The 25910-nt window shown below is 43.0% G+C and overlaps 1 protein-coding gene across 1 annotated transcript in view; it reads right to left on the minus strand.

Moving 5' to 3' along the window:
* Nucleotides 1-25274, minus strand: part of LOC120843537 — a 64716-nt gene extending 39442 nt beyond the window's left edge. The window contains exons 1-5 of the mRNA XM_040214933.1: nt 25132-25274; nt 19383-19483; nt 12177-12343; nt 5604-5657; nt 2860-3002 (exon numbers count right to left, since the gene is read on the minus strand). Of these exons, the coding sequence (XP_040070867.1) occupies nt 2860-3002; nt 5604-5657; nt 12177-12329 (350 nt within the window). The 5' untranslated portion in view covers nt 12330-12343; nt 19383-19483; nt 25132-25274. The remainder of the gene's footprint in view (nt 1-2859; nt 3003-5603; nt 5658-12176; nt 12344-19382; nt 19484-25131) is intronic.
* Between the last annotated feature and the right edge of the window lie 636 nt (nt 25275-25910).

Genomic DNA, 25910 nt, shown 5'->3' on the forward strand with positions numbered 1-25910 from the left:
TTCAACATACTTCCTCAGTAAGTACATCCCCCACAACTGCCCAGATGGGTGGATAAGTCCACCTCTATCCTTTTGTCTAATCACTGCGTTTGATGGGGCCGAGGACTTGGGTTCACATTAACCAAACTGTGGCATTCTTCGCAAGCGATGCTCTCCCCAACAGCTCTTGCGAGGTAGCCGCCAACTTCGCGGATTGCGTCTTATCATCACAGTGCTCCAAAGCTCACTATCCGCCAAATTAAAGCGTGTTAAATATTTACAAAAAATGCCCCATTCTGTCTAAGCTCACTACGTAATCGTAAAGAGCGCTTCCGGGTCTCTAAGCAAGACCCGCAGCGATCACCTGCAGCTGCCACGGCTAGTCCGTACGAGGAAATGGTTATGGGACGCGACCACCCCTTGCGGGGAGTCGAGGCAAGAAGAGAGGCGGAACTGAGAGGGAAGTAGACGGCCTCTCCAGCATAATCGGGCAGGCGCTGAGAATAAAGCAGGCTAGGTATTGAGCAAGTTCAGATATTTGTGTGATGTGCCAAACTGGCTAATTACACATGTCAGTAGTTAATGTTTTACACGTTAATTTTTCCAGGGACATCCTGTTGCAAATCTTATAGTGTGTGTTGAGAAACATCCCATCGTGTAGTTTCTATAAAGGTAGTCTTTGCCTGTCGATTTTAGCGTTGAAGCTTTAAGGAGCTCGCGTTACAGAAAAGCCGGCCTCGATGGCGTGGCAGAAAAGTCGGAGTCAGTGGCGTCACGCGAAAATCCTGATTGGTCGATAGTGTCATGCCGTCCCAGAGGCATGAGCTCACCCTCGTATATCAAACAACCCACAGCGCTCACCTGACGTGTGACACGCATGGAATTATATTGATTGAAACTTGACATGTATTGCAAATTAAAGGTCGCCGCATGTCTGAAATTATTTCCCATTATAAAGTAATTTATATACCTTAAAGAAAAATTTAAACACTTTTAGGTGGGGTTCAAGCCTACGACCCTTCGGTTGCGACCCAGACAGGCTACTGACTAGGCCATGTCCGCCGCTCCTTCTGCTCACTGGTAGGAAGAGCGTGAAAAGCGAATAAAGCGCGAGACACATGCGCGAGACACATGCGCGCCACAACTGTCCGATTCGACGTGCCAACTCTCGAAACGACGTTCAGAGGCGAGGATTTTCGTCTCACCGTAGCATCGGGCGGGGCTTCGTCCGGCACCGGCATGCGACCAACTTGCCAGAGAGTCGCCGCACTGCTGTCCGATTGTCGGAGGGCCGCAGCCACTGGCAGCACGGAGGGCGCGAACGTCATGTTGTCAGGCAACTTTCGGACCAATCGGGAGAGGCCCAACGTCGTGTGAGTGTTACGTGAACTTCGGAAGAGAGGCAGCAAAGCGCGGGGTGCGTAGTCACGTGATTTATACCCAGCGCTCGCTTCGCTGAGATGGCTCCTAAGGTCCGCTGCGTCCATCGTGATTATGTGAAGTTGAGCAGAAAAGCAATCTCACGTAAAATCTTCAGACAGGCAAACTTTATTTGAATATAGTAAAAATACTGTGTTAGTTTTTAAGTCAGAAAAACTACGAAGGCCGAAGGGAGTAAGTTAGGTTTCTAGGCTGGGTGGCGCTATCCAGCGCCCGTTATAAATACAGCCATTAGCATCCATCTGGTTGAGGGATAACGAAACTGGGCGGAGCTCAACTACAGTGGCCTGTAGCTGAATGAAACTACGTCATGACGCATCAGAAGCATATGTTTCTCGAACTGTCGAGTGCGGCGAGTGGAAGCAGCCATCTTTCCGGCAGTTCTCACGTCGGATCGGACCGTTCTGACGCGCATGCGTTTCGTGCATGAGAGGGCGTTCGAACGGGTCCCGATAACGCTGTCGCCTTCTACTCTTAAAGGCAAAACTTAAGCGTCCTCCACATTTTCTGGTAAACTAAAAAGAAAAACGCGTCAAGTGAAAAACAAATTTTCACATGACTATTTGCCAGCGGACTGGGATGAAAATCGGTCACGTGTGCTTTTTCTTTAAATCTCGGACACATATTTTACAGCTGAAAAAATTAGACAAATAAAGGCTAGCTACCGTAATGAAAACTTTATGATGAGATGTTTCTCAACCCGCTCAACATTGTTTGCACTAATGTGCTTTCGCACAAATTATTTATTGAAAAGTTAGCTAATTACTTTATGTTAATTACTCAGTTTAGCATACTGAGAAAAACTATTGAATATACTCAATAAGGCTCAACAATACCGTGTTGGTTTGGTGCGCCTAGCGTGTACCAGCTTCTTTTAAATCTTTACACAAACCAGTTGAAACACTCTTTATAGTTGAGGGCCCAAACGGCGACTATTCTACATAATAGCAGCGCTGCGTCTGCCATTTTGCCTTTCCGACTTTCGAAAATCATCTTCATCTGTTAGATTGCGCTAAGCAATGTATCCCGCTGCGCACCGCACCACTTCTATATTTTTAATGATCGTATTTTGCACGAAAGTGCAATTAACTTATTTAGAGAAGAAATCCGACGAATCTAGACTCACAATTCAGCCTATATTTGCCCTTGCTTATCAATATACGTATACTGAGGTTTCAAGAGCAAAATAAGCGTACATTGTGTAACTGCTGTACAGCACTGTGCGCGTTGGCACTTCGACTTCCATCCTGCATTTGCGGGAGGGAAAGTTGACCACGGGGAGTTTCGCATAGGCGCTGTAAATGTATAAGTTGCAATCGAAGCTTTAAGATTTTGCTGTTTCATTTCTCATCAGGTATTACGACATTAAATACGCTACACAGTTGTACACTTGGTGCAGTAGAAAGGAACATCTGCTAAACATATCGAGAGAAACCTTACTCTTCGTTAGTTGACGTTGTGAGAAGTTCAATCTGTCCGTCAGGCAAAGTTCCTTTGTTTGCGTCGTATGTCATCTTGCATAACCGGTGAGAATCTTCTTTTAGTGAAGAAAACTTCAATACAAGACTGCCGTATAAAAGACCCTGTAATTAAAGCACATCCACGCGGACACCCTTGTTATGCGATAGCTGAAAAAAGCTTTCTGGCTTTGGCTTTTCTAAAAAAAAAAAAAAAAAAAAAGACCACCGGTATGCTTCCTATAAAGGACGATTTCGAAGAGGTTATATAATAAACGGGACGTATATTCCAAGCTATGCAATACACGCTTAAATACCAAACGGCCGCTTAACTGCCAGACCGACACAGAACAAGGAAAGTCCCGAAGAAGGAACGTATTTTCAATTGGCTATATTAATTGTGTATAAACATAAAACCAAAAATACAGTAATGCAATCAAATAATCTATACATATAAAAACAAGAGCACTATTATAATTCAAGACACAGCTGGTTCTTCGATACTTTTCTTTGACAAGAAGGGGAGCACCGATGCGAGACTGATTTTCATATAGTAGTGGATCATAGTAACTAGTTGTAGATCAGGCGTTCACTGTAGTTTAAATGTTCCTAGTAAAACTGTGTCCTTCATGTTTGCACTCAGCCGCACTAAACGGAGTGATCTGCTTAGTGGGCAGAGTGGAACTCTCTGGCTGTTACAGACTGCTCTTCTGCATCTTCTTGTCTGACCAACCTACTCTTTAGACTGAAATGGTTTTAAGGATTACTTGGGAAAAACTCTTTTCGAGTTTTACTATCGGCCGTTGCAGCAGTCACGCCACAAGTGAGACGTCATAGTGGGCAAGCTGATTTTAATATATTTAATTCACAGTATTGCACTCATGGACTACAAATATTTGCTTTAGCCACTATATTCCACCGAGAAATGTCTAGCCCATCATTAAACCTGATTGCGACATTTTTTGTGCGTTGTGTAGATGGTCAAAATTTTGCTTGGTTCAAGGGCCTGTTACCCGGCGAATTGAAGAGGTCAAAGTCCCGCAATAAAAATATTCTGTCGAACGGAGCGTCCGATGCCTCCTACCCAAAGGCTGTCGGTGTCCTCCGAGCGAGCTTATCCAATGATCTAAAACACCTAGATAGAAATGACTGCATTTTCTACATCCTCTATCTCAATTGACCGCGGGAGATTGCATACGAGTACTGCTTCAGCATTCGGCTGGGGCTCGTGCTAACTCAATGCCCCAGACAGACGCTAACGCTGTACTCGCGTTTAATTTGTGTCCATCGTTTGATCAAGTTACGTGGCAGAAACTTTTTGTGCAAAACTTGCTATCTAGATAGTGCTGACCGATCCGATACGTTTGGAAATGTGTCTAGGTCCCAAGACTGCGGTTGTTCTACGACCAGCTTAAAAAGGGTAAATTCATCAGAAAAAGGCGGAGCGAAGCCCGTGACAGGAGGAAGAGAAACAAGGAAAACACAAGCCTGCAATGTACATAACGCGACACTGGTAGGCAATCGTCTTATTTTTTTATTTTTCTCGTGTCATTTAAAGGCTATAATAAAACATTGAAAGACCTTTACACTTTTCTATAGCGCGAAATTTTAGTACGCTCTTGGGGTATTTTAGAGTCAATTTTCACGTCAACTTTTTCGCTAAATTTAGTTGGTAAACTGAGTTTGTCAGAGGTCTCATGGAACGGTCATGTGACATCATTTTTTTTCGATAAATTTAGCGGGAAAGCTGAATTGTTGTTAAAGTCATGTAACGTGAAATTCCCCACTAAATCTAGCGGAGAAGTTGAATATGTGTGTGGGCAACGTGGCGCGAAGTTGTGACATCATTTTTCCCGCTAAAATTAGCGGGGGAACTAAATTTATTAATAGGTGCCTTGGCACGAAGTCATCGGACATTATTTTTCTCGCTAAATTTAGCGGGGAAACTAAATTGTTGTTGAGGTTACGTGTCGTCAGTGTTTCCCAAATCTAGCGGGGAAATTCAATTTGTGTGGGTCACGTGGCACGAAGTCCTCTGACGTCGTTTTTATCTCTAAATTTATGTGGAAACTGAATTGTTGCTTGGGTTACGCGACGTAAATATTCCAGCTAAATCTAGCGGAGAACCTGAGTTTTCGTATAGGCCACGTGACACAAATTCGTGACGCCATTTTTGCCGTTAAATTTAGCGAAGAATCTCAATTAGGGTTGGGGTCACATGACGTCAATTGTTCCGCTAAATCTAGGGGGAAACAAAGTTTGTGCATAGGTGACGTGACCCGAAGGCATGTGATGTCCTTTTTCCTGCTAAATTTAGCGGAAAAACTGATTTGGTGCCGAAGTCACGTGACGTCAATATTCCCGCTAAACCTAGTTGGCGAGAGGTCCTTTTTGGGAGCAGTTTCTCCGCTACATTTCGCGGGGAATTTAATTGGTGTATAAGTTTGTGACATTCCATTATGCAACGCGCATTTACGCCGACGCCGACGCCGACGCCGACTCCGCTAAATACGTGAACGTACGCCTAAGAGCTGCTCTCTAAAACTGCTACTGTAGCGGACTGTTCTGCGACGGGACATTAATCTAACTGATCAAAAAAAAAGGGGAAGGGGGAGGAGTGTACACGTCGTAATCCTTACTGAGCAAGATGCACAACATCATCTATGTTGTCTTTACGTTAGAGTGCCGCGAAGTATCTTATGATCCCCCACAAAGAAGCAACTTTACCTTTGGAAAATCTTGGTATTTTTGAAGCATTGGATCTTTTTCACTAAGCGGCGTCTGCAAGAGTGTAAAATGAGTCGAAGTTAATTTAGCGTGTACAATTTAATAGACACAATAAAAAAGGAGCTTAGTAGCAGCAAATTAATATATGATTGTTTTACCAAGAGATGGACGCGAAAGAGCTATTCAGCGGATTGTTCATTATTTTGGCAAACACGAAGAGTATAATCTCAAACAAACTTGATTTTTTTTATTGCAATCACATCGGTCGCCGAGTGTGTTAGCGCACCTCAGGTCGGCGTAATCGTAGCGCAATTTCGGCCTGGAGAATCCAGGGTTGTTGGACTCAATCCCCACACCTGCCCGTTTTTATCTGGATGAGCACCGTGCCAAAGCGCCGTTATGTAGCACTACTGCCTGGTGCCCGTTAACGTCAGGCTAGAGGTCATAGTGTACTCGCACAATTTATCATGCACAGCGTTTAGGAATCCCACCAGAAAGTCTAGCAGACTAAACTTATACTGTCTATGCATATAATGACCAATTTTAGTTTGACAGATTTTGTAATTATAGCTTTAGATTTATGGTTTCCAAAAAGCGCTGAAAGAAGTATATTCGGTTACTGTGGCAGAAATATGGCTGATTCTATCACATCTAGGCCGTTTCCAAATATTGACATCCTTTTTTACAGAGCAACTTAGTGTTGCATATTTCATTGTTTCTGTCCACCGTGGTTTCGTTCTCTCTGCGTAATCAAACTCTGCTTGATTCCGCAAGTGCTACAGATCGCAGGTTCGCTTGCCTTCACATGGCCGCTGTAGTCAGCAACGTTGACTCAAACTGTTGACATCGACAGAGATACGGCATACCCTCACCCAGTATTACCTTCCGACGAGTATTACTAACCCGGCATTTTTCGCATTACGAAATCATCAGGTGCGCAGCTTACTCTGTAAACATTATGACAGTCTCGACTTGAGAGCTTTTCTGAACGAACGGTTGCATAAAACATCGCTTGACACTAGGGCCCCCTCACAATTACACCAAAGCCGTTACGTGATTACGACTTCATAAACAATACGCCTTCGTATTGTTTATGATGGGTACTTTGGAAGGAGATGTTTCTACGACTACGAATATATTCTTAAAAATTTATTGTTGCAGAACTCGTTAAATAGAAGAATAGCTCGCGACGTTTTATTGTTATATAAGGCTGTACACGGTCATGTAGATAGTGAATTAGGGTCATCGTTAAAATTTCCCGTACCGGCACTTATTGTTAGAGGATTTAGTATATTTTACCCCTCCATTCAATCGAAATTGTCACCGGTGGTAAGGATGCAGACTTGTGGTAATGAACTGTCCTCTCATGTTGATATCGTTTCATATATATCAGTGTTTAGAAGGGAGCTATATTTTTCTTTTTAATTCCTGCTTGCATGTTAGTCTGTTCTTTTTTACAAGTGGAAGACATTGTGTTAAGTTATTTAATGTGGCACCACACTATGACATAGTGGTCGTTCTGTGGCGTGATTCAAATAAAGCATTAATATTATTCTTATTATATACCTCGAATAATATAAACAGAAGTCTACCAAAGGCTTTCTGGAGAACGTATTCAGCCGTTTCCAGCCCCTGATCGTTGCATGTTGTTTCAATTAACAACAAGGATATGACTTGGGCAAGAATGATGTAAAGCCATTTTCTTGTATTGATCGCACTGTAGACTGTCTTCGGAGTTCCGTAGTAGTTGTCCTGCGTCCATTTTCGGTGAGTGATCTTACAGGCTATTCTGGACGATTTAGACAAACAAGACTGTATATTGCTTCAGGCGGCTTCTACGAATTCAAAGTCACGCACATCTGTCTCTATAATGCCCCAACTACATTTGAGCAGATGATGAGACGTCCCTTAAAGAGTTAATGTGGGCAATGTATTTGCTACATAGACAACGTCATTCTTTTTTTTCTCTTCATAGTTTGTATTGTTGATCAGTTGCTGTCTGTTTTGAAAGTAGCAATGTCCTCCCTGAATTCATCAAAGTTCCATTTTGGGAATTCCCTAATCAAGGTTCTAGGTCATCTGCTCGACATCCAGGGCGTTCAAAAGGACCCCTTCAAGATAACATTCCTTCACAAATTCCCTAATTCCCGATGACAAAGGGATGTGCACATGTTACTTTGGCCATGCTGATACTTTTCACAATTTATTCGTCGATTCGTTTCATTACTCGTCGCCTAAAACTTATCCTGACGAAAAATCAACCATGTTGCGACAAAAATCAGAACAGAATGTTTTCGTTCGACCGAGTTTTAGGATATCTTGTCGACTTCGAGTTTTGCACGAAGACCACGCACGGTTCAGCCGAATGAACAAAACTACACGATAACCGAGCGGGAGTGTCTGGCCGTTTTCATTCCGTGTATTATTACAATATTTCCTCATTTTCTCTTTCGTATGCAGTTGTCAACAACTTTGGACGCTGGGCCCCCGTGCCCATGAGTACGATGTTAATTTTTTTTCTTTTTATAAATGCGGGAAACTAAAAAAAAAGACGACAAATGCTTGCCCCAGCATCCAGCTGGCACTCCTGTTCAAACGGCCGACGTCACCGATCACATCAAACTTGATATCATTTGGTTTATATCGTACTTCATTTCAGTTTGTTCGTCCCGGTGCTCATTATGATATTACATTGTGGGACAAGCTTGCCATTTGGTGTTTTAACATTTTGATTGGGTACCCGGTACGTCTTAAAAGTTTGGAATTACGTTGCAGGATAGTTCGGATAGAAAGAAAAGTCGACCTAGCCTACAGCGAAACGGTGACTTTTTCTACCGTGTCGTTCCTTTTACGCTGGCCCGCACATTTTCGTTTGAGTGCGCTCGAGTTTGTTGCATTCTCTCATGACGAGGGAACACAAGAGTACACTAGCGACATTTCTCAGATAGTCCAGGAACACCTTGAGCGTGCCTACATATTTGTACTACGTTTTACGCATCATTCGTTAACATTGAGGTTGAAAACGTTCTGACCATGTTATAAGCTACATTCCTCAAAGATAGTGCGTCGAATTGATGTCCGATATACCGCGAAAGTTTCACTCTAGTTTTTCTCAGTTCCAAAGCTAACAGATGGATGACGCCAGCGTGCCAGTGACTTTTCATATCGTGAACGGTTATAAGTAGGATGGAGAATTAAAATCAATATATTTTAAATCGAGATTTAAATCAACATTTAACTCGTGATTTAAATCAATCCGGTTTTAGAATGATGATTTAAATCAAATTTTTCCTGGGAAATAATTACCCCACCAATATTTATTTTTTTTACCATTTCTCTATCAATTTATGCTCTCTATATGCATTCGCTTCGTATTTAAAACAGAGTCAGCAAGCAAGAAAGATTTATATCACGTTGAACACAACCGCAAAGCAGTGGTCTTCGAAACATATCGGAACGCTTAACTTTCTTTCTACAATTAACCTATTTCGTAAGTTACGTAACGTTTTATTGCAAAAAAATACGAACGCTAAAGAAAAAAAAACAACTAACACTTGTTCCATTGCAAGAACATTTTAACTCGAAAAAATTAAATGCAGCTTTTTCCCTTACCTTAGAATAGCAAGAAATTCGTTGCTACTTTCGCTACGTAGTTTACTAAATAAATATGTGCTAATTAAACTGCCTTCTAATTTTACGGTAATTCTTTCTTCCGCTTTGTTTTCAGTGACCGGACGGATTGATGAAACAATATGTCAAGTTTAAAAGTATATCTAGTGATTCGAAAGCAGCACATTAGAGTTAAATGGAGTTCAATAAAAATATTTTGATTAAAAAAATATTTTTCTTTTAATGAAACAAATATAATCTATTCGAGTTTTTCGAACAAATCATGATTGCTTGTACCCTCATCACAAGATGACGCAACTCATTCGAGCGCAGTCAAGCGAAATAGTGAAAACCCGCCTTATTTGTTTATTCTTGTGTTGCCTGGCCTGTTAGTCAGACGGCATTTTAAGATGATTGCTTGGCTGCATGTCCTTCAAAGACAATAAATGATCAAGTTTTAACGTTGATTGCACGATTTTTTGCATGCGACCATTTGGATATTAGTGATACCGGAACCACTACTGCAAAATTATCACCAATTTGATTTCTATCTTGTACTCACGTAACGCCTTACATACGTGACATACGTAATAACTTGCCAATAATTCAGCACGGAATAGGATAGATTTTTATTTGGTGTCGCATCACGGATGATTACGTTCCGGGATAGTTGTGGAGAATTTTACACAAACAAAATTATCAGTGAAGATAAATTCATAGGAAATTTGCAACAAGGAGCATGAGTTGGCGTTTACTTAGTCAGCATGAGATAGGGAACTCTGGCCCGCGAGGCTCCGGGCTCTGTTATTAAAAGCGTATATGTACTTTAAATGAAACAATAAAATGTTTTTAAAGATACCGCACTTCGAGCTCTTTCCCTTTTTTTTCAAAAGCTTGTAGGGACTGGCGCAACTAAATTTACGTATCATGAATCTAACGACTTTTAAGCTTTTCTATAGGAAATAAATTGTCCATGTGAAAGTATGCCAAACAATTTTAGTGTCATCCAGATTTAGCCTAATCTCTGGTGTTGAGTATAAATATTTAGCACAACAGGACCAGCAATGCTAAAGCGCCTCTAAGGACTTAAGCTCAAATGTCTTTGTTTAATGGTAACTTAGGTCAATACATTATATTAATACCGCAGTAATTGCAATATATTTCTAATAAATGTGAATTCTAGTTTTCTCAGCGCGTTCAGGGTCATTTGCTAATTCAGAGACGAACACGCTGAAAGTATTATTCAATGCCCTCTTTGATGTCACGACGAAATATGTGACCAACTTTCTCCACTAAAATATGTAGCGACAGCTCATTCGTTTGGCGCTGAATATTCACATGGATGTAGTAGATGCAGATGCCACGTGCTCCTCCATTCTACTGCCATTTTGTGACAAACTAAAGCTTTCATACCGATTGGTGAGGTGTTCAGGAAGAACTTGAGAATTTTGAAATGATCTGAACAAATAATTACATACTGAACTTTACACGGTCACTCATTCAAGTAGTACACGTGTTACATGTTTTTATTTTGTTAATTTATTTGTTTGAATATTGCCGCGCATATATATATATATTGCAATACATGTAATCTCAATATTTCCTTTCTGATTATAAGAATCTTATTTTCAAAGGTTTAATTTTTGAAAATGAAATCACCATCTTAGTACTGAACCTGAATGTATTACCTGGTTCACGAGTTATCTACATGAAAGACAGAACTGTGTTAGGGTTTTAGGCTACTTGTCACAACCTTTCATGTCTATTTCGGGTGTACCTCAGGGCTCGAATCTTGGTCCGCTGTTGTTAGTATTTTTATAAATGATTTACTGTCCTTCGTGAAACACTGGCAGGTGCTCATGTTTGCAGACGACGTTAAACTGTTTCGGCAGGTCAACACTATTATTGACTGTGCTTTGCTGCAAGAAGATGTCTACTCAGTAAAGAGATGGTGTATTCTGAACAATTTACTTTTGATCCCCCGCAAAACCCAAGTGATGTCTTTGTCCAGAAAGCGTAGCACATTATCTTATATGTACTGTATGGGAAATGAAACTATAAGTCGGACGACAATAGTTAAAGATCTAGGGATGTTTGTGGATGATCACCTTCCTTTTAATTCTCACATGAACTCCATTCTTAGCCAGAGTCTACGACAGATATTTTGGTCGTAAATGTTATTTCGAATCGAATTTAATTTTATCCAGACTAAATCTTTGCACTTTCCATAACAGAATATCTGTCAGGGATGTAAAGTTTTTGCACAGGTTGGTCATGGGTCCATAGCCAGTCCTGCGCTTCTTGCTTATTTACACTTCCGTATTCCCGTCAGTGCAAACTCTAGAAATCTCAAAGTTTTTTTTTTCCAAGATATTCATAGCAACCTATCACCGATATCACAAATTCAACATGTTTTAGACACAAAGTTTTACAATGTTGATATTTTTTGTACGAAACTGCCTCGTGTTTGCACAGGGTTGCTCTAAAATTGCCTAGACTGTTTGTATAGGTATTGATGTAAACCATATGTATAAGTTTTAAAACATGTGTATAATTTCAAGCATGTATATTTGTGATGACTATGTAGTTTATGCTTCGCGCTTCACCGCAAAGGCTTTGAGCTGTTGGTAAGCACGCGAAAATAAACATTGAATTAAATTAAATTAATCATAAATAATTTGTAGTGCCAGGTAGACTGCCTTCCCTTCTAAGTAAATTACAGAAGTGTAATTTTTCAGATATATGAAAGTTGATAGGGATCAGATATGCATTGGGGGGTATATAGGCGTGTTATACTAATTGGGATATTCCTCCCTACAAGCACAACTTTTACATTGGTAAATATATGGTTCCACTTAATTATAGTTTTTGGGGGGTTGAAAGTGGTAGATGTACCGAGAGGATAACGTTTTTTCACACAATGTGTCGAACAAAACAATATCATGCTGCTGATGAATGAAGTACCTTGATTATCTCCCCAGGATTTTCATCCCGTGATTTAATGTCTGCGTCATTCGTTACAGGAGCTGCAGATGTGACTACAAAGACACAGAGGCCACGAACCAGCAGCAGCCACACTCTGAAACTCAGGAGCAGGGGCATTGTCGTCCTTTTCATTGGAAGGCTTGATCCTGTAAAAAGGGTTTTTCTTATACTCACCACAATTTCAGTGTCTTAAGAAAAAATTTGCGCAATATGCAAGGTAGAAAGAGAGTGACAAGAAGTATACTGGTATGACAGATAAGCTCTCAACTAGTCATTTATTAGGAAGACGCCAGCAAAATAAAAAAAACGTATTTGGCAGAACACAACTGTGCGGTATAGACAGGTACTTTTTTATTTAAGCCACCAGGCGTGAGATTACTGTAATTATTTTCGTTCTCTTGCATTGCCTAAGTTTCGAGCGGTTCCTTGCGAATTTGTTTGTGGCCCACTCCCCTCATTAATCTCAATAGCTTTTTTTTTTAAGTTTGCTATACATCTGCTAACCACAGATTGTACAAAGAAATGGATGTATGAACTTCCACCTATAATTCCATTTACTAGTTCAGCCTTGTCCCTTCTTATGTTGAAATACATTTTGACGCAAATCCGACGACAGCAAAAAGTTCGCCTTCAAAGACCTTCAAGTTCACTTCATCTCTGAGATGCAATTTGTTGTAAGTAGATATTAAAATTTTCCGATTAATGAATTCGTGAGAATAATTAAAGCTCGCATGATAATAAGAAGGAAAGCAAGATTCGCTTAGCAATCGCCCCCCCCCCCCCCCCCTGCCCCTTAAGTATGTAGATGCTATATAAATATCCAACAGTATTAGATCTGCGCTATATACAACAATACAAAAGTTTGCATCAGTAAGCATTGTTAAGAAACCCGTAGTAAAAAAGAGAGCGACTGCGATGACGACAAAGGGAGGTATAAAGGACAAGTGATGTTTTTCACTATGTCTTTGTCCAAGTTGCGCTGTCTTTCAATATGAATTCTTACCAACTCGTCAAATGTCCATTCTAATATTGTCATGTAAACCTGCAATAATGCGTGCCGCAACAAATAAGAAATGATTCGTCCGAACCCTGTGCGTTTATTTTTTCAACATATATAGTGTTGGAACTTTAAATAACGACTTGTTCATACACATCTCTGTAGCATCTCCCAGTAAATTTCGAATAGTCTAAATATAAAAATGGTACAGGGAAATATCTATATAAAAATTTAAAGTTATTTTGAGCCAAAGCTTGATAACGCATATAATCCAATCGTCTTGTTGATTTTATATATTTGTTTTATTTAGTCATTATTAGACGTGTTCAACATTTTGAAGTATGAAGTCATTTTGAACTAAATCCCCCAATCCTAAAATTTTATCCGTCCATTCGTAAATCCGCCCGGTCGTGCCCTTCCCGCTAAATTTAGCGGGCCAACCGAATTGCGCCCACGTTACATGATCTGTACACCGATTGAGTTGCTTCTCCAAAGTCGGAAGGGAAATCGATGTCATTTAACCTGACATCACGTGGCTAATAATCAGGTTCCCCGCTAAATTTAGCGGGAAAAATTACATCACGTGACATATGCACCAATCCAATTTCCCCGCTAAATTTATCGAAAATTTAATATAACGTAAACTGTCGTCACGTGACCTATGCACCAACTTAGTTTCCGGGCTGAGGTTATTGGAAACGCGACGCAGGGAAACCGTTCGATACTCGTACCAACTGATATCTCGCCCGGCACGCCGAGACAAAAGCACACCGATCGGGAACTGCTGCAGAAATAGCCACGTTCTTCGTTGAGTCTATCGTCCTCAGACACGGCGCTCCCCAAGTCCTGATTGCGGACCGAGGATCCTCGGTCATGGCTCAGCTGATTCAGATACACTCCGCCGGAGCCACACTGACCGCCGTCGAACCACGGCGTACCATCCGCAGACCAACGGGCTGACGAAGCGACTAAACAAGACCATCGCCGACATGATCTCCATGTACGTGGATGTGCAACACGTGACGTGGAGTTGGGTGTTTCACTGCGTCATGTTTGCGTACAACACGGCGGTTCAAGGAACCCCTGGGATTACGCCCTTTCAGCTGGTGCACGGCAGAACGGTGGCGACGATGCTCGACGCGATGCTGCCCTTCACCCGACGAACGACGGCACCGACGACGCCCAGCTGGTCACCCAACGGGCAGAAGAGGTACGCGAGCTTGCTCGCCTTCGGATGAAGGTTCAACGACGTGTCGACGCTGGCCGGTACAGCCTTCGTGGCCACAATGTGGAATTCCAGCCCGGAGAAAGGGTGTGGGTATGGACCCCATTCTCCGCCGCGGCCTCAACAAGAAACTGTTAAAACGCTACTTTGGAACCTACAATGTCATTCGCCGCTTTTGATATTTGAACTACGAGGTGCTCCCCGACGGAGCCCGACCTTCACGACGCCGTCTACCACGACCCGAAGTGGTCCGCGTAGTTCGACACTGGCCGTTCTACGCACGTTAGGACTGTGACGGTGCATGTTTATTTCGCCTCATTGTATTTTTATTTTTTTTAGAGCGCAGCTTTTAGGCGCTCGTTTCCGGCTTGAGCGGCGTCGGCGTCGCCGTCGCCGTCGGCGTCGCCGTCGCTGTCGGCGTAACCGCGCGGTGCATTATGGGACATTTCCCATGATGCCACGCGCGGGGAGGAGGAGGGGGAGGAGGTCGAGGAGGAGGAGCACGAGGGGGAGGAGGAGAGGAGAGAGAGGAGGAGGAGAGGAGGGGAGCAGCTTGAGGGACGAGGGGAGGAGGAGTATCAGGGAGGATGAGGAGGATGGAGGAGGGGTATAACCTCCCCTTCGTACCCTTCCCTCCTCCTCCTCAAGAGCTGCGCTCTGATTCGGCATTACAGGGTGTTGTAAACGTCTTTTTTTTTTCTTTCAATTTTGATTGGCCATTTTTGTTCTCTTCTCGGGTTGCACCGGGACGATGCGCTTTTAAAGGGAGAGGAAGGGGGGGGGGGGGGGGTTATGCCGCGCGCAGGACCGAGGAAGCAGCGCACGGTCACGGTATTCTAGAATTCGCATTTTTTTATTACTCGGGCAGTAACTTAAAATTTCGCCCTAGTTTCTTGTTCTCAAAATTACCCGATCATTCCTACCCCGAACGCTCGATGCTCGAACCTTCTGGGCCAAATTTTCTCGATGCTGACGCACACTATATATAGAGCTGCCCGCGACCTTGTCGAGAAAGTCTCGCTTTGCTTGCTGTTGTAACCGCCAAACGGCCGCACGCTTTTCTGCTGTCTCAACACTCGCCTTTTATTCTGTTTGGCACAACTTCGCCTTTGTTTTCCGTTTAAATTTGTTGAGCTCCTTGCAATCTGTGACAATATTATTCATACTCATGTTGATATGATACTGGCTAGCGCTTGCAAATCTTTAGGATATATGAAAAGTAACTTATTTTTTATTACACGTGGTAATAAGATAAGAGCCTGGAAACGTGTTTTTAAATGTGTCGAACTGCACCAAGCCAAACATCACGTTAGGTAACGACTGACTATTTGTGAATCGCAAGCTTAATGGCACAAATACAAATCCCGAACTATACCCACTCACAGAAAAAACCAAGCTCAATATTGTTATTTTAAAACTTCAAGATTTGTGATTTAAGATTATATTTTAAACGTTCGCTAGCAAACACACCTGATCAGCCTGGAACTCAAATCTTTATCTGTAAGAGGTAATTAAATGTATATATTTCGTATTCTCTGCATACAACTAAATTAAATTTTCTTCATGAAATAAATTTAAGATGCAAGGAACAAGATTAATGTCATTAACATTCCAATGCACATCTGGACTCATTTTATATTTATATGAAGTTCAATTGGGTTCCGATCTTGTCTACTTAAAGATTGGAACGCCATCTGTATTAATTATTTTCTTATAGGCAATACTTTAGTAATAATATTGTTAACTTTCATTTTGTACAGATGGTAATGTAAAAGGCAAAAAAGCTTTAAAATCGAGTTTGACGAACCTTCAGACCAATAGGAAATCGGTGAGCCACCAGTCTGTACAACGGATGACAAAAGAACGAAATCACTGACAACTTTGTATTTTATGTGCTGTTTAATTGTGAGTCATATGTGTTATTGTTTATATAATTTGTTTAATGATATGTCCTCGTGTAGTTAATTTTTACAGCAAAGCTGTCTATGGCTAGGTACTGGCGGATCGCCTCTGGCGACAAACCGAGCGTAGACCAACAATTTTCAAATTAAACGATGTATGCCCCACTTTATAGTCCTCTCCACTGCCGCCGTCTCTTTCCCGAGTCTGGTATACTCCTCGCCACGCGCGGCCGTCTCTCTCGCCCCTGACATACCGCAATGCCGCGCGCTCTTCGGCGGCCACCTGTGCGGCGTACTAGAGCCTGCGCCATGATTGCCGTAGCCGCGCTAAAATAAAACGACTCTCCCCCCTGACATACCGCAATGCCGTGCGTTCTTCGGCGGCCACCTGTGCGGCGCACTAGAGTCTGCGTCATGATTGCTGTAGCCGTGCTATAATAAACCGTCATTGTCTCTACCCATAAATCGCGTGTGTCTTATGTCTCTGACGTAGAGATCGCGCTATTGTCCTTTTCAGTTGTACTTCAGACTTCACATCGGTCGCACCCATGTTGTACGTTCCGAAGAGGAGCAGCGGGAATACGAGGAGCATCGGCACGCCCAGACGCGAGAATAGGCACGCCGCCAACGTGAAACCGCCATTGCCGCTGCTGCCAGCCCGACAAGAGCTTCTAGTGCCGACCAAGCTCCCCCCGTTGAAGACCTCGCCCGTGTTACGCGCCGTCGCGAGCAACAACGTCAGTTCAACTGGCGCCATCGAGCCAACGCCACCGACGATGATCGAGCAAGAGAGGCCGAACGCAAGCGTGACCCATACCACCTAGGCGCTAAACCATCGGAACGCCTCCCCGGCGGAACCTCGAGATTCCGGAGAGAGTTCATCGAGAACCCCTTCGGCGCCACGTGTGTCGTGTGCGACTGTCACGAGATAAATTATGACAACCGGGATCTTTGTGTTAATGTATCTTTGATCGTCCTATAATAAACTTATAATGGCCACATTCAACATAGCGAATCCACAATATAGCTAAACACCAACGTAGCAGACTCCACCGGAATGCCAGCTTCGCTTGACTTCCCTCTTTACGGGCTGGAAGGGCTCTCAATTGGCGTTTGAATTCTATCAATAGCATACGAGAATATATTGAACCGAAATGAAATGCTAGACGATCTTGTTGTTCAGTGTTATCATCTCAGGCACAAAACAAGGTTTACGGGGGCTAACGTCGCCCTTCGTCACTTGCACGAAATCTTGCCTTGCCTTGGCTTTGAGCGCTTTATCGTTTTATCGGTTAAGTAAATAGCCCATGTACCTGAGTACCGACGCATGCCGAGTGAAGACAACTTACACTAACCAACGTCAGCACAGTTTCGCATATAAGATTGTAAAGCAGCGAAGTTAAGAGCGCTCAGACTTTCGCTTTATCTACTTTTGACTATGAACGGAGTGCGTCATTCTACCATTCCTAAAAGTAAGTTCAGCGTGCGATAATAACAGTCAGGCGGCGCTTGTTTCCTACTTCGAGAAGCGATAGAGCGTACGCAAAACGCACCGATATTGTGTGGCAAGATGTATGTACATTTTCACTCATGTTTCTATGGGCGCCGCCAAGCTAGAACCACAGAACGCAACCGCCATTAGCTGGCTTTAATTCGTCGTTCCGGCCTTCCCTCTGCGCCTTGGCGAATGCGTTTTGTTTATGTTTTGCATCGCGTTTCACCGCATTTATTCACTTACTCTGTAAAGTGATGTCTGCCCCGGATATTTACTGCCTAATTGCAAGAATTAAAATTAGCATTATTGCACTTTAAGTATGTAGACGATTATATGACCGCGCGAGGACTGAGAGGCCAATTACTCATGACTGCGCAGATTAGCTCAGTGATAGTAATAAATAATTCAATGCGCATTTGTGATCATGCATTCAGAACCTAAAAAACGTGACAAAATAACGATCGTTTTCTGAAAGCGTTCTGCTTTGCCTTCATAAGGAATTGAACATGGTTCCTTTCGATTACATGAGATGTATAAGATACGTAACAGCATATTTATCTTCCATTTCATCGGAATCATAAAATAACGGTAACGTCAACATCAAAGAATATGTTTGTTCTTAACATTACATCTAAATATGCTAGACGTTCTTAATTTCTTTGGCAACAGGAACATTTGTTAATTAGTTTCTTAATTATTAAAACCTGTACGCCCTACTCAGTCCCATGTCTGCTGCACTTATTCAAGCGCTTTAATAACTGTCTTAAATATTCAAGGTAATCTAAATAATTTATTTTAATACAAAGGTTGGGACTCCCCGGGTGAATAAAAGTATCCCAGACACATTAAGAGTGCCCAGGCCCGCATTATGTGGCATAAAAATGAAGCTGTATGCATGAAAATCCCCCGAGTGATTTTCATGCATACAGCTCCCTAAGGGATTTTTTTATCAGTGACTGGCGACGTTCAAATAGAAGAAGCACGTGTTCGAACAAATAAAGATGCCTTCTACGCAATTTCATGAAGTGGAGCCAGCTATTCGACTGCAGCTGAACTTGCCGGAGATAATTTCGTTTACGCGGCCTTTGCCCAGTTTTATGCAAGACAAATGTCACACTTCGCTTGAAGGTCCTGTGCATTATCTCATACCCTATGTATGTTGTAGCAAATGTCCGTATAACATATAGCTTATTTGAAAGTGAAAGAAACAAAAGCAAACATAACTCCAACCAAATCTTTAAAGGAAACCCAATGTTTCGAAACCAGCTTGGTTTCGGAATGAAAGCGGCTATCTCGGTCACGACGGCAAAACTTACTATTAAAACAATCGAACAGAAAGCTCTGCAGTCTTTCCCCAACAAACGCAGAGCATTCACGCGCCATGTCGTATGTTTCTGCGTTCTCAAGAAATCAGACGTCAATAATTTTCTGGCACACTTCAACTTCATCCAACCGGCCATTCAGTTCACCGTGGAAGGAGAGACGGACTACACCTTGCCGTACCTCCAATGAAAAGGCAAGGAGAACATCAAAGGTTTACAGCGTACGAAAACCAAAACACACTCACGCTTGCTACCTCGATCTTGGCTCCAACCACCCAACGAGTCACAAGGCGTCAGTGGTTTCGACACTCCTGCGTAGGGCAGCGACTATCTGCTCGTCGGAGTTCTATAGAGGGAAGAAAAAGAGACCATCACTGCAGACCTTAACAGAATATGCCTTTTCTAGTAGCTTCATTGAACGCATCGACCGATTGCGAGGTATCGCCAGAAAAAAGCAGAAGCCGCTAGAATAAAGTCAGCCCCATCAAGTCGCGCGCATCAGCGCCCCCTACGTAAAGGGGACCACCGAAGCGCTGGCGCCATTACTGGGGAAAGAAAAAAAATTTGGTGACACTCAGGCCCGTGTCCACACATGATGGTTAATGCTGAAATCCGAAAATCGCTTATCGAAAAAAAAAAAAAAGCACAAGGCGGGTTTTTTTTACGACTCCATGCGCAGAGCTCTCTTCAACACTTTCATCGGTAAGACGAAGAACTTCCCCGATCGAGTACGCCAACGCTACAGCGCCGTACGGAAGTTCGACGATAACCGCAGTGCCATCACCGAACATTGCAAAACCCTAGACCAGGGGTCGGCAACCTTTTGCAGCGGGGGGCGGAGTCGGCACGAAGCCTAAACGGACAGGGGCGGAGGGAAAGTCGCCCTGAGTTCGCTGCGATTGTGTTTATGTGCACATGGAATAATATTTAGGTGTCTGCATTTGTTTGTTTTTTTCGTTATTGTTTATTATCGTTTTTTTTTTTTTGTGTGTGTGTGAAAATATGGTGGGAATGTGTGATTGGTGTTTAAAAGTATAATGTAAACGTCCTATTTTTCGCGGACTCAATATTTCGCGATATAGGTAAAAGCCATAGTTTTGGAATGATTCGCGGGTTCTAATTTTTGGCGACGCGGTGGGATGGCAATGTGGATTTCAATGAGTTTACATTTTACCGGAATTGCCCGAAAAACATATTTATCACGAATTGTAGGTTATTCGCAAACTTCGCGAAAATCAGGTCCTCGCAAAAATTAAGTTGTTTACAGTATAAAAGATTGTGGTCTGCTTTAGTTCACTTCAAACATTGTTTTATATAATTTTTCTGTCCCTGCTGAACGATGTAAACGGCTGGTGGAGCCTCATCAAGCGGCGTTAGTTTGTTTTTGATCCTCCAGCAGAGATACAATAGGTCGGAATAAAGTTCCTGGACGTTAAAGTAAAAACAGTTCATTGATTCTAATTAATAATATTATTATTATGATTACTAATATTCTATAGGTTACTTCAATTTCTTTCCTGAGACGCTGGGTTCTTTTCCTTTTTCTTTATTACTTTAGGTGCCGTAGGTTTTATTTTTACCTTTACGTTTTGATTCCGGACAGTGTGCACAATATCTCCTGTGTACGATATCGGCGATACTCAAAGAAAAGTGTACATGTGGGTGTTTGATTTTTTGTTCGGCTCCGGTTAGCTAAGTTTGACGTTTAGATAGTAGGACTATGGTGCCTGGAACGCGTCTCCGACTGGTGTGTTTACCGCGTCCAAAAAAGTGGTCCCTCGATTTCCGCCTGATGACGTCATAGAAGTGTCATGCTGTCGCCGGTCGCGACCCTGGCGGTGTCCCAGCAGCTGTGGTGGGTGTAGCAGACGTCTATTCTGCTGCAGGTCGCTCTCCAGTGTGACAGTCCACGGAAGCTTCAGCAGCCAGAAGTTGGCACGCCCTGACGACAGCGACTCTCGCGTTCGCTCGTGCTTTTCCCCAGCACTTCTGTGACCAACCGCCAGGATCACGACAGGTACCAGCATAACACTCCGGCATCTGTGACATCATTTGTTACCACTTCGGGACTACTTTTGATGTATGAGCAGGATAGGGGGCTAAACACACCAGTCGAAGACGCTGTCCAGGCACCATTGTAGGACGGCCTCGCACAAGCCACACGTTGGCTTTGATGGGCCCGTTTCTTTAACTTTTTTTAGTCTGCTGTGGCAATCAACGCTACTAAAACACTCAGTAGGGGAACTCATCCTTGAAACCTGGACCACTGGCGTCCACCGAGCAAAACTGAACACGATAACAGCACCACCCTTTAACGACAAGTCAAAACACAAAAGTTGCTTTATATAGCTACTGCGAGATGGCCCTGAGAGATGGCGCCTCGGGCGCCTGCGCGACTCGAAGAGTTAAAAAGGAAGGGAAGGCCCTACCTGCCCAAGTATGCCGGAAAATACCAATGCGCCAAGAAATTGAGGGAGAGTAGGAGAAGAGAGCGCGGGGGGACGTCAGAACGGCAAGCTCTGGTTGGTATGATTCGTGGGCAGACCTAAAGCTAAGTGCCTTCGAATGACGTTGCCTAACGTCAGAAGCCGACGTTCCTTGTTCTAGGGCGTTCGACGCCTACTGTGAACACAAAGGTTGCCTTTGTCTCAGTGTTGTACGGAACGGCGTTTCTGGAACGCGTTCCTTTTCGGAGGAACGAAGGAACGTCGCCGTTCCTTTTTGCATAAGTGGAACTGCAACGGGAATGCGTAAGATTTTTACTGTAACGAAAGAAGGAACGCGCTCCTTTTTTTTCGTCCATTGAGGTAATTTTTCATCTATTTCTAAAAGGGAAGTTCTAAAATGTATAAAAACATTATCGTTACGAAGAGCAGGCTCTTGTTAACTTTTTGTTACTTATCTTAAGGCACACTTGTGCAACCGCGTACGACCGAGAGGGACAAGACCTTTTTTTAAGCAACTTATGACGGCGAAGGACCTGCTCCGCATCAGCGCGTCTGGGCCTACGCCATCGTAAGAGGCTTAAAAACCGGTATTGTCTCGCTGAGTTGGATTCGGCTGCAAGTAGGTGAATGGCACTTTGAGGCCCTTTCACATAATTTCAATCGAGTCGGACCGACCTAGGCAAGACCGGTTTTTAAGCTTGTTGCGACGACTTAGGACCTGATGCGCTGCTGTGGAGTTGCTCCTAAGACGTGGCAAGAGGCTTAAAAACCGGTCTTATCTCTTTCGGTCGTTCTTAGTTGCATGTGTGTGAATGGGGCTTGATGGTTTATTTTGTGATGTTTTCTTTTGGTAACAGTTGGGTGCAGGAAAGCTAATGGACATTGATACATTTTTTTTAGTGGCTGAGACTGCAATGCAAAAAACCAAAACTTTTAGTAGAAAGAAAAGACACAGAAAGAGGGACGTCTCAAACTCAGTTACTTTCTTTGATTCCACGAATCCTCATACACCATAAATCTAACGCCGACCACAGCCATCACTTAACTTTCAGAGAGAGACCTACAGCGGCTACAGAAAAACAGGTGACCAGACGTCAAACGCAACCTTGTATCCCGAACCTTGGTCAGTTAAAGTATACACAAATAGTAACCTTTATTCATTCTCCCGTTGTCCCCCACCTTAAAACAGAACAATGAATCTAACCTTTACGAAAGACTGGAGGCTTTCAAGAGGAGCCTTCCAAACATCCTACCCTCTTCTCCACTTGCTCGTCTTGCGGACAGAACCATCGAGAAGCATGTGTTGCTAAGTTCGAACAAGGAACTTTATTAGATTGAAACGTATGAGATTGTTGTAACACACGCGTGCCACAGTACATTTGGCTCGTCTGAATCGCCCACCACAAAGATGAATATGGTCCAAAGCTGAGATTTTTAAACGTGAATATATCAACAAATGAAACCTTGCTTTCGCTTGTTTTCTTCTCCTGTCCTTCCATCACGGCATTCAAATTCGTATGTTGCCATTTGCTGGGATATATTAAAAAAAAAAAAACTCTGTTTGATTTAATTGAATATGGTAATGATCACAATACAAATGTAACGTATATGTAACGGTACGTTCCATCTTTAAACTGAAACGGGAACGAGTTCCTTTTTCACTAATGGAACTTGTAACGGGAAGACGTTGAAAAAATCAGAAGGAACGACCAACGATCTTTCGTACCTTTTTTTGAGGAATGTGTACAACACTGCTTTATCTCCACTGCGTTCCTCGGGCGCGTTCGAAGGCGGAATCCAGACGACGAACGCTAGCGTTGGTGTTTTAACGCATTTGTCGAGTGCAGTGGAGACAAAGGCTGTTATGCGGAAAGCAAGACGTCTGCTTCCTGCAAAAGTGGTTGCTGTGACGTCAGAACGACGCCGAGTTGTTATTGGCTTTGATTGGAAGGATAGTGGATAGACCTCAATGCTAGATGCCTTGAGGTCTACCCACTATTTTTTTTGTTCAGTCACTAAGTGCTCGGCATTTTGACATCATCACCACCCCTGTGCAAAAACCAGACGAACTTGCGCTCCGCATACTTCGTCTCAGCTCAAGTCAAGACACAGTCAACGCAACGAGGCAATGGGACTAATGAAGCAGCGTCAAAAGCGCCAGTCACTAGGTATTGTCCGTTCATGGTCTAGCGGCGATAGAACACGTACTGAAAAACGACGAACACCTCGATGGAGCGCCTTTGACGCTGTCCGGATGGTTCCATCTGCTCGTGGCGTCGGCTGCGTCTATACTTGAGGCGATTCGAAGTATTGCTTTAGGAACACCCACGAATCATACCAACCACAGCTTGGCGTGTGCACCTCTTCCTCAGTTTCTGGACGCATTTAAACTTTTGTTTTTCATTGAGCATTGAAGCAAAACATAACAAAATCGTACATCGATATGGAACGATATTGTCGTTTGCGACGCGCAAAAGCGACGCCTGGCGCGAATTCCAAGGGCACGCCTCACTCCAATCTCTCCCTACCATTCAGGCAACACACGTGCGACCTCACCTAAAACATTCCGGGGCTTACATCGAAAACGCGTGCGCATGTTAACGGGAGAGTGAGGTACACGTGCTGTTCCTTTCTTCTTCTTGCACGCATGCACGGGTCGCGGGACGAGTCTCTTACTAATTGTGCCATAGTGTTTATAATGCCTCGTGAGAGGGGAGAGCCGAGTGAAAAAAAAAAATAGCTGAACAGAAGAGGCGACATGCCGAGCTTGGCAGTAATCGACGTGCCAAAGAAATGGCGATGGAGAGAGAGCGAAGTTTGGCTAGTGACATAGGAGCTGAACTGGCTCGTTCTGTTAGGATGGAAGGTTGCCTGGAGAAACGAGGAGCAAACGCAAAATCGCACTACATCTTTACTGATTCGTCTTTAGTGGATAGAAATCTGTGGTCATTTTATGCCTTTTTAGTATTTGCCAGATATAGAGTCATCGCACCTTAATCAGCGGAATGCAGCCTTCAGAGAACATAAAGAATGACATAACTCATTTTGACCCACAGCGAAGCACAAACAAACGAAAAAATACAAACACGATTATTTGTGTTGTTTTTACGTTTAGGATATGTTTCGAATGTTTTGCCATACGTGTTCCCGCTGTGACGAACTGGTTACCCTAGACTGAAACAAGAAGTCATCAGAACACTTTGAATTATATGATAAAAGAAGCCATGGTGTAATACTCCAGTCACGGGCGCATGATTCCTCATGCGGAGCATGCTGCGTCATTAAAACAACGACATCTGGATGCCATACAGCTTGAAGCTGGTTCTGAAGACACTGAGATTATGTTAGAATTTTCATAGTTAGCCGCTGGTTATTTAACTATTGCGTGGTAGTCTTCGCGTCTTGAAAACCAATCTTCAACAAATCAGTTGTATCTATATATACATATATACATATATATATATATATATATATATATATATATATATATATATATATATATTTTTTTTTTTTTTTTTAATGTGAAGTGCAATGTATGAGGACTCACTTGTAAAAAAGCTTCGGGTTGCGTTTAGTCTTCTTTGACACACTAATCGAAGTCCCTTCTTGTAACACAGTGGAGGAAGCGTAAAGACGAATATTTATTTGCGGGCTACAGCTGGGTTCATTCACCAGCAAACACCTTTAACTGTTGAGAGCTAAGGAATTGGATACATATATATAAAAATCCAGCTGAGTTTGAAACTCTTCCTTGTGTATTTTTGTTTAGTCTGTCTCCGTCTCCGGGTTCAAACAACCTGTTTTTTATTTTTTTTTTATAGCTCACCTTTCAACTTTCTATTTCTCTAAGTTTTTCGTTCTCAGAAAGGTTCGGAAGCCTAATTAAAACTAATCAATGCAATTTGATGCACAATGTGTTTTAGTAGAAGCGAAGTTAAGATTTGCGTTGCCGTACGTTCTTAGCTCAAGCCGTGACCGTAGCCGAGCCCGCAGCCATAGCCGTAGCCGTACTGTGGCGTAGTCGTCTAAATTTAGCTGGCGAAAATCGTGCTAAACTGAGTGGACTACTATTTTACTCGACTGAATAGGACGCTAATCTCAATAACATGGTCATGTGGTCGTCCAAGTTGTAGCAACTAGTCACGTGGCTGGTGCCACTACAAGTCGGGTGGCCGTGGGACGTGTGTTTGCGAAGCTGCTTCTTTATTCGGGAACCACATCGCTTATCCAATTTCCTTCTCTCATCATAATGGTGCGTCTAGGAGTCTAGACACACCGTTATTAAATCTAGGTGGATGATCAAAAAAGCGATTTGTGTCACATGAT

This window comes from Ixodes scapularis, unplaced genomic scaffold (genome assembly GCF_016920785.2).
Source record: "Ixodes scapularis isolate PalLabHiFi unplaced genomic scaffold, ASM1692078v2 PGA_scaffold5__190_contigs__length_132052651, whole genome shotgun sequence".
Taxonomy (NCBI): domain Eukaryota; kingdom Metazoa; phylum Arthropoda; class Arachnida; order Ixodida; family Ixodidae; genus Ixodes; species Ixodes scapularis.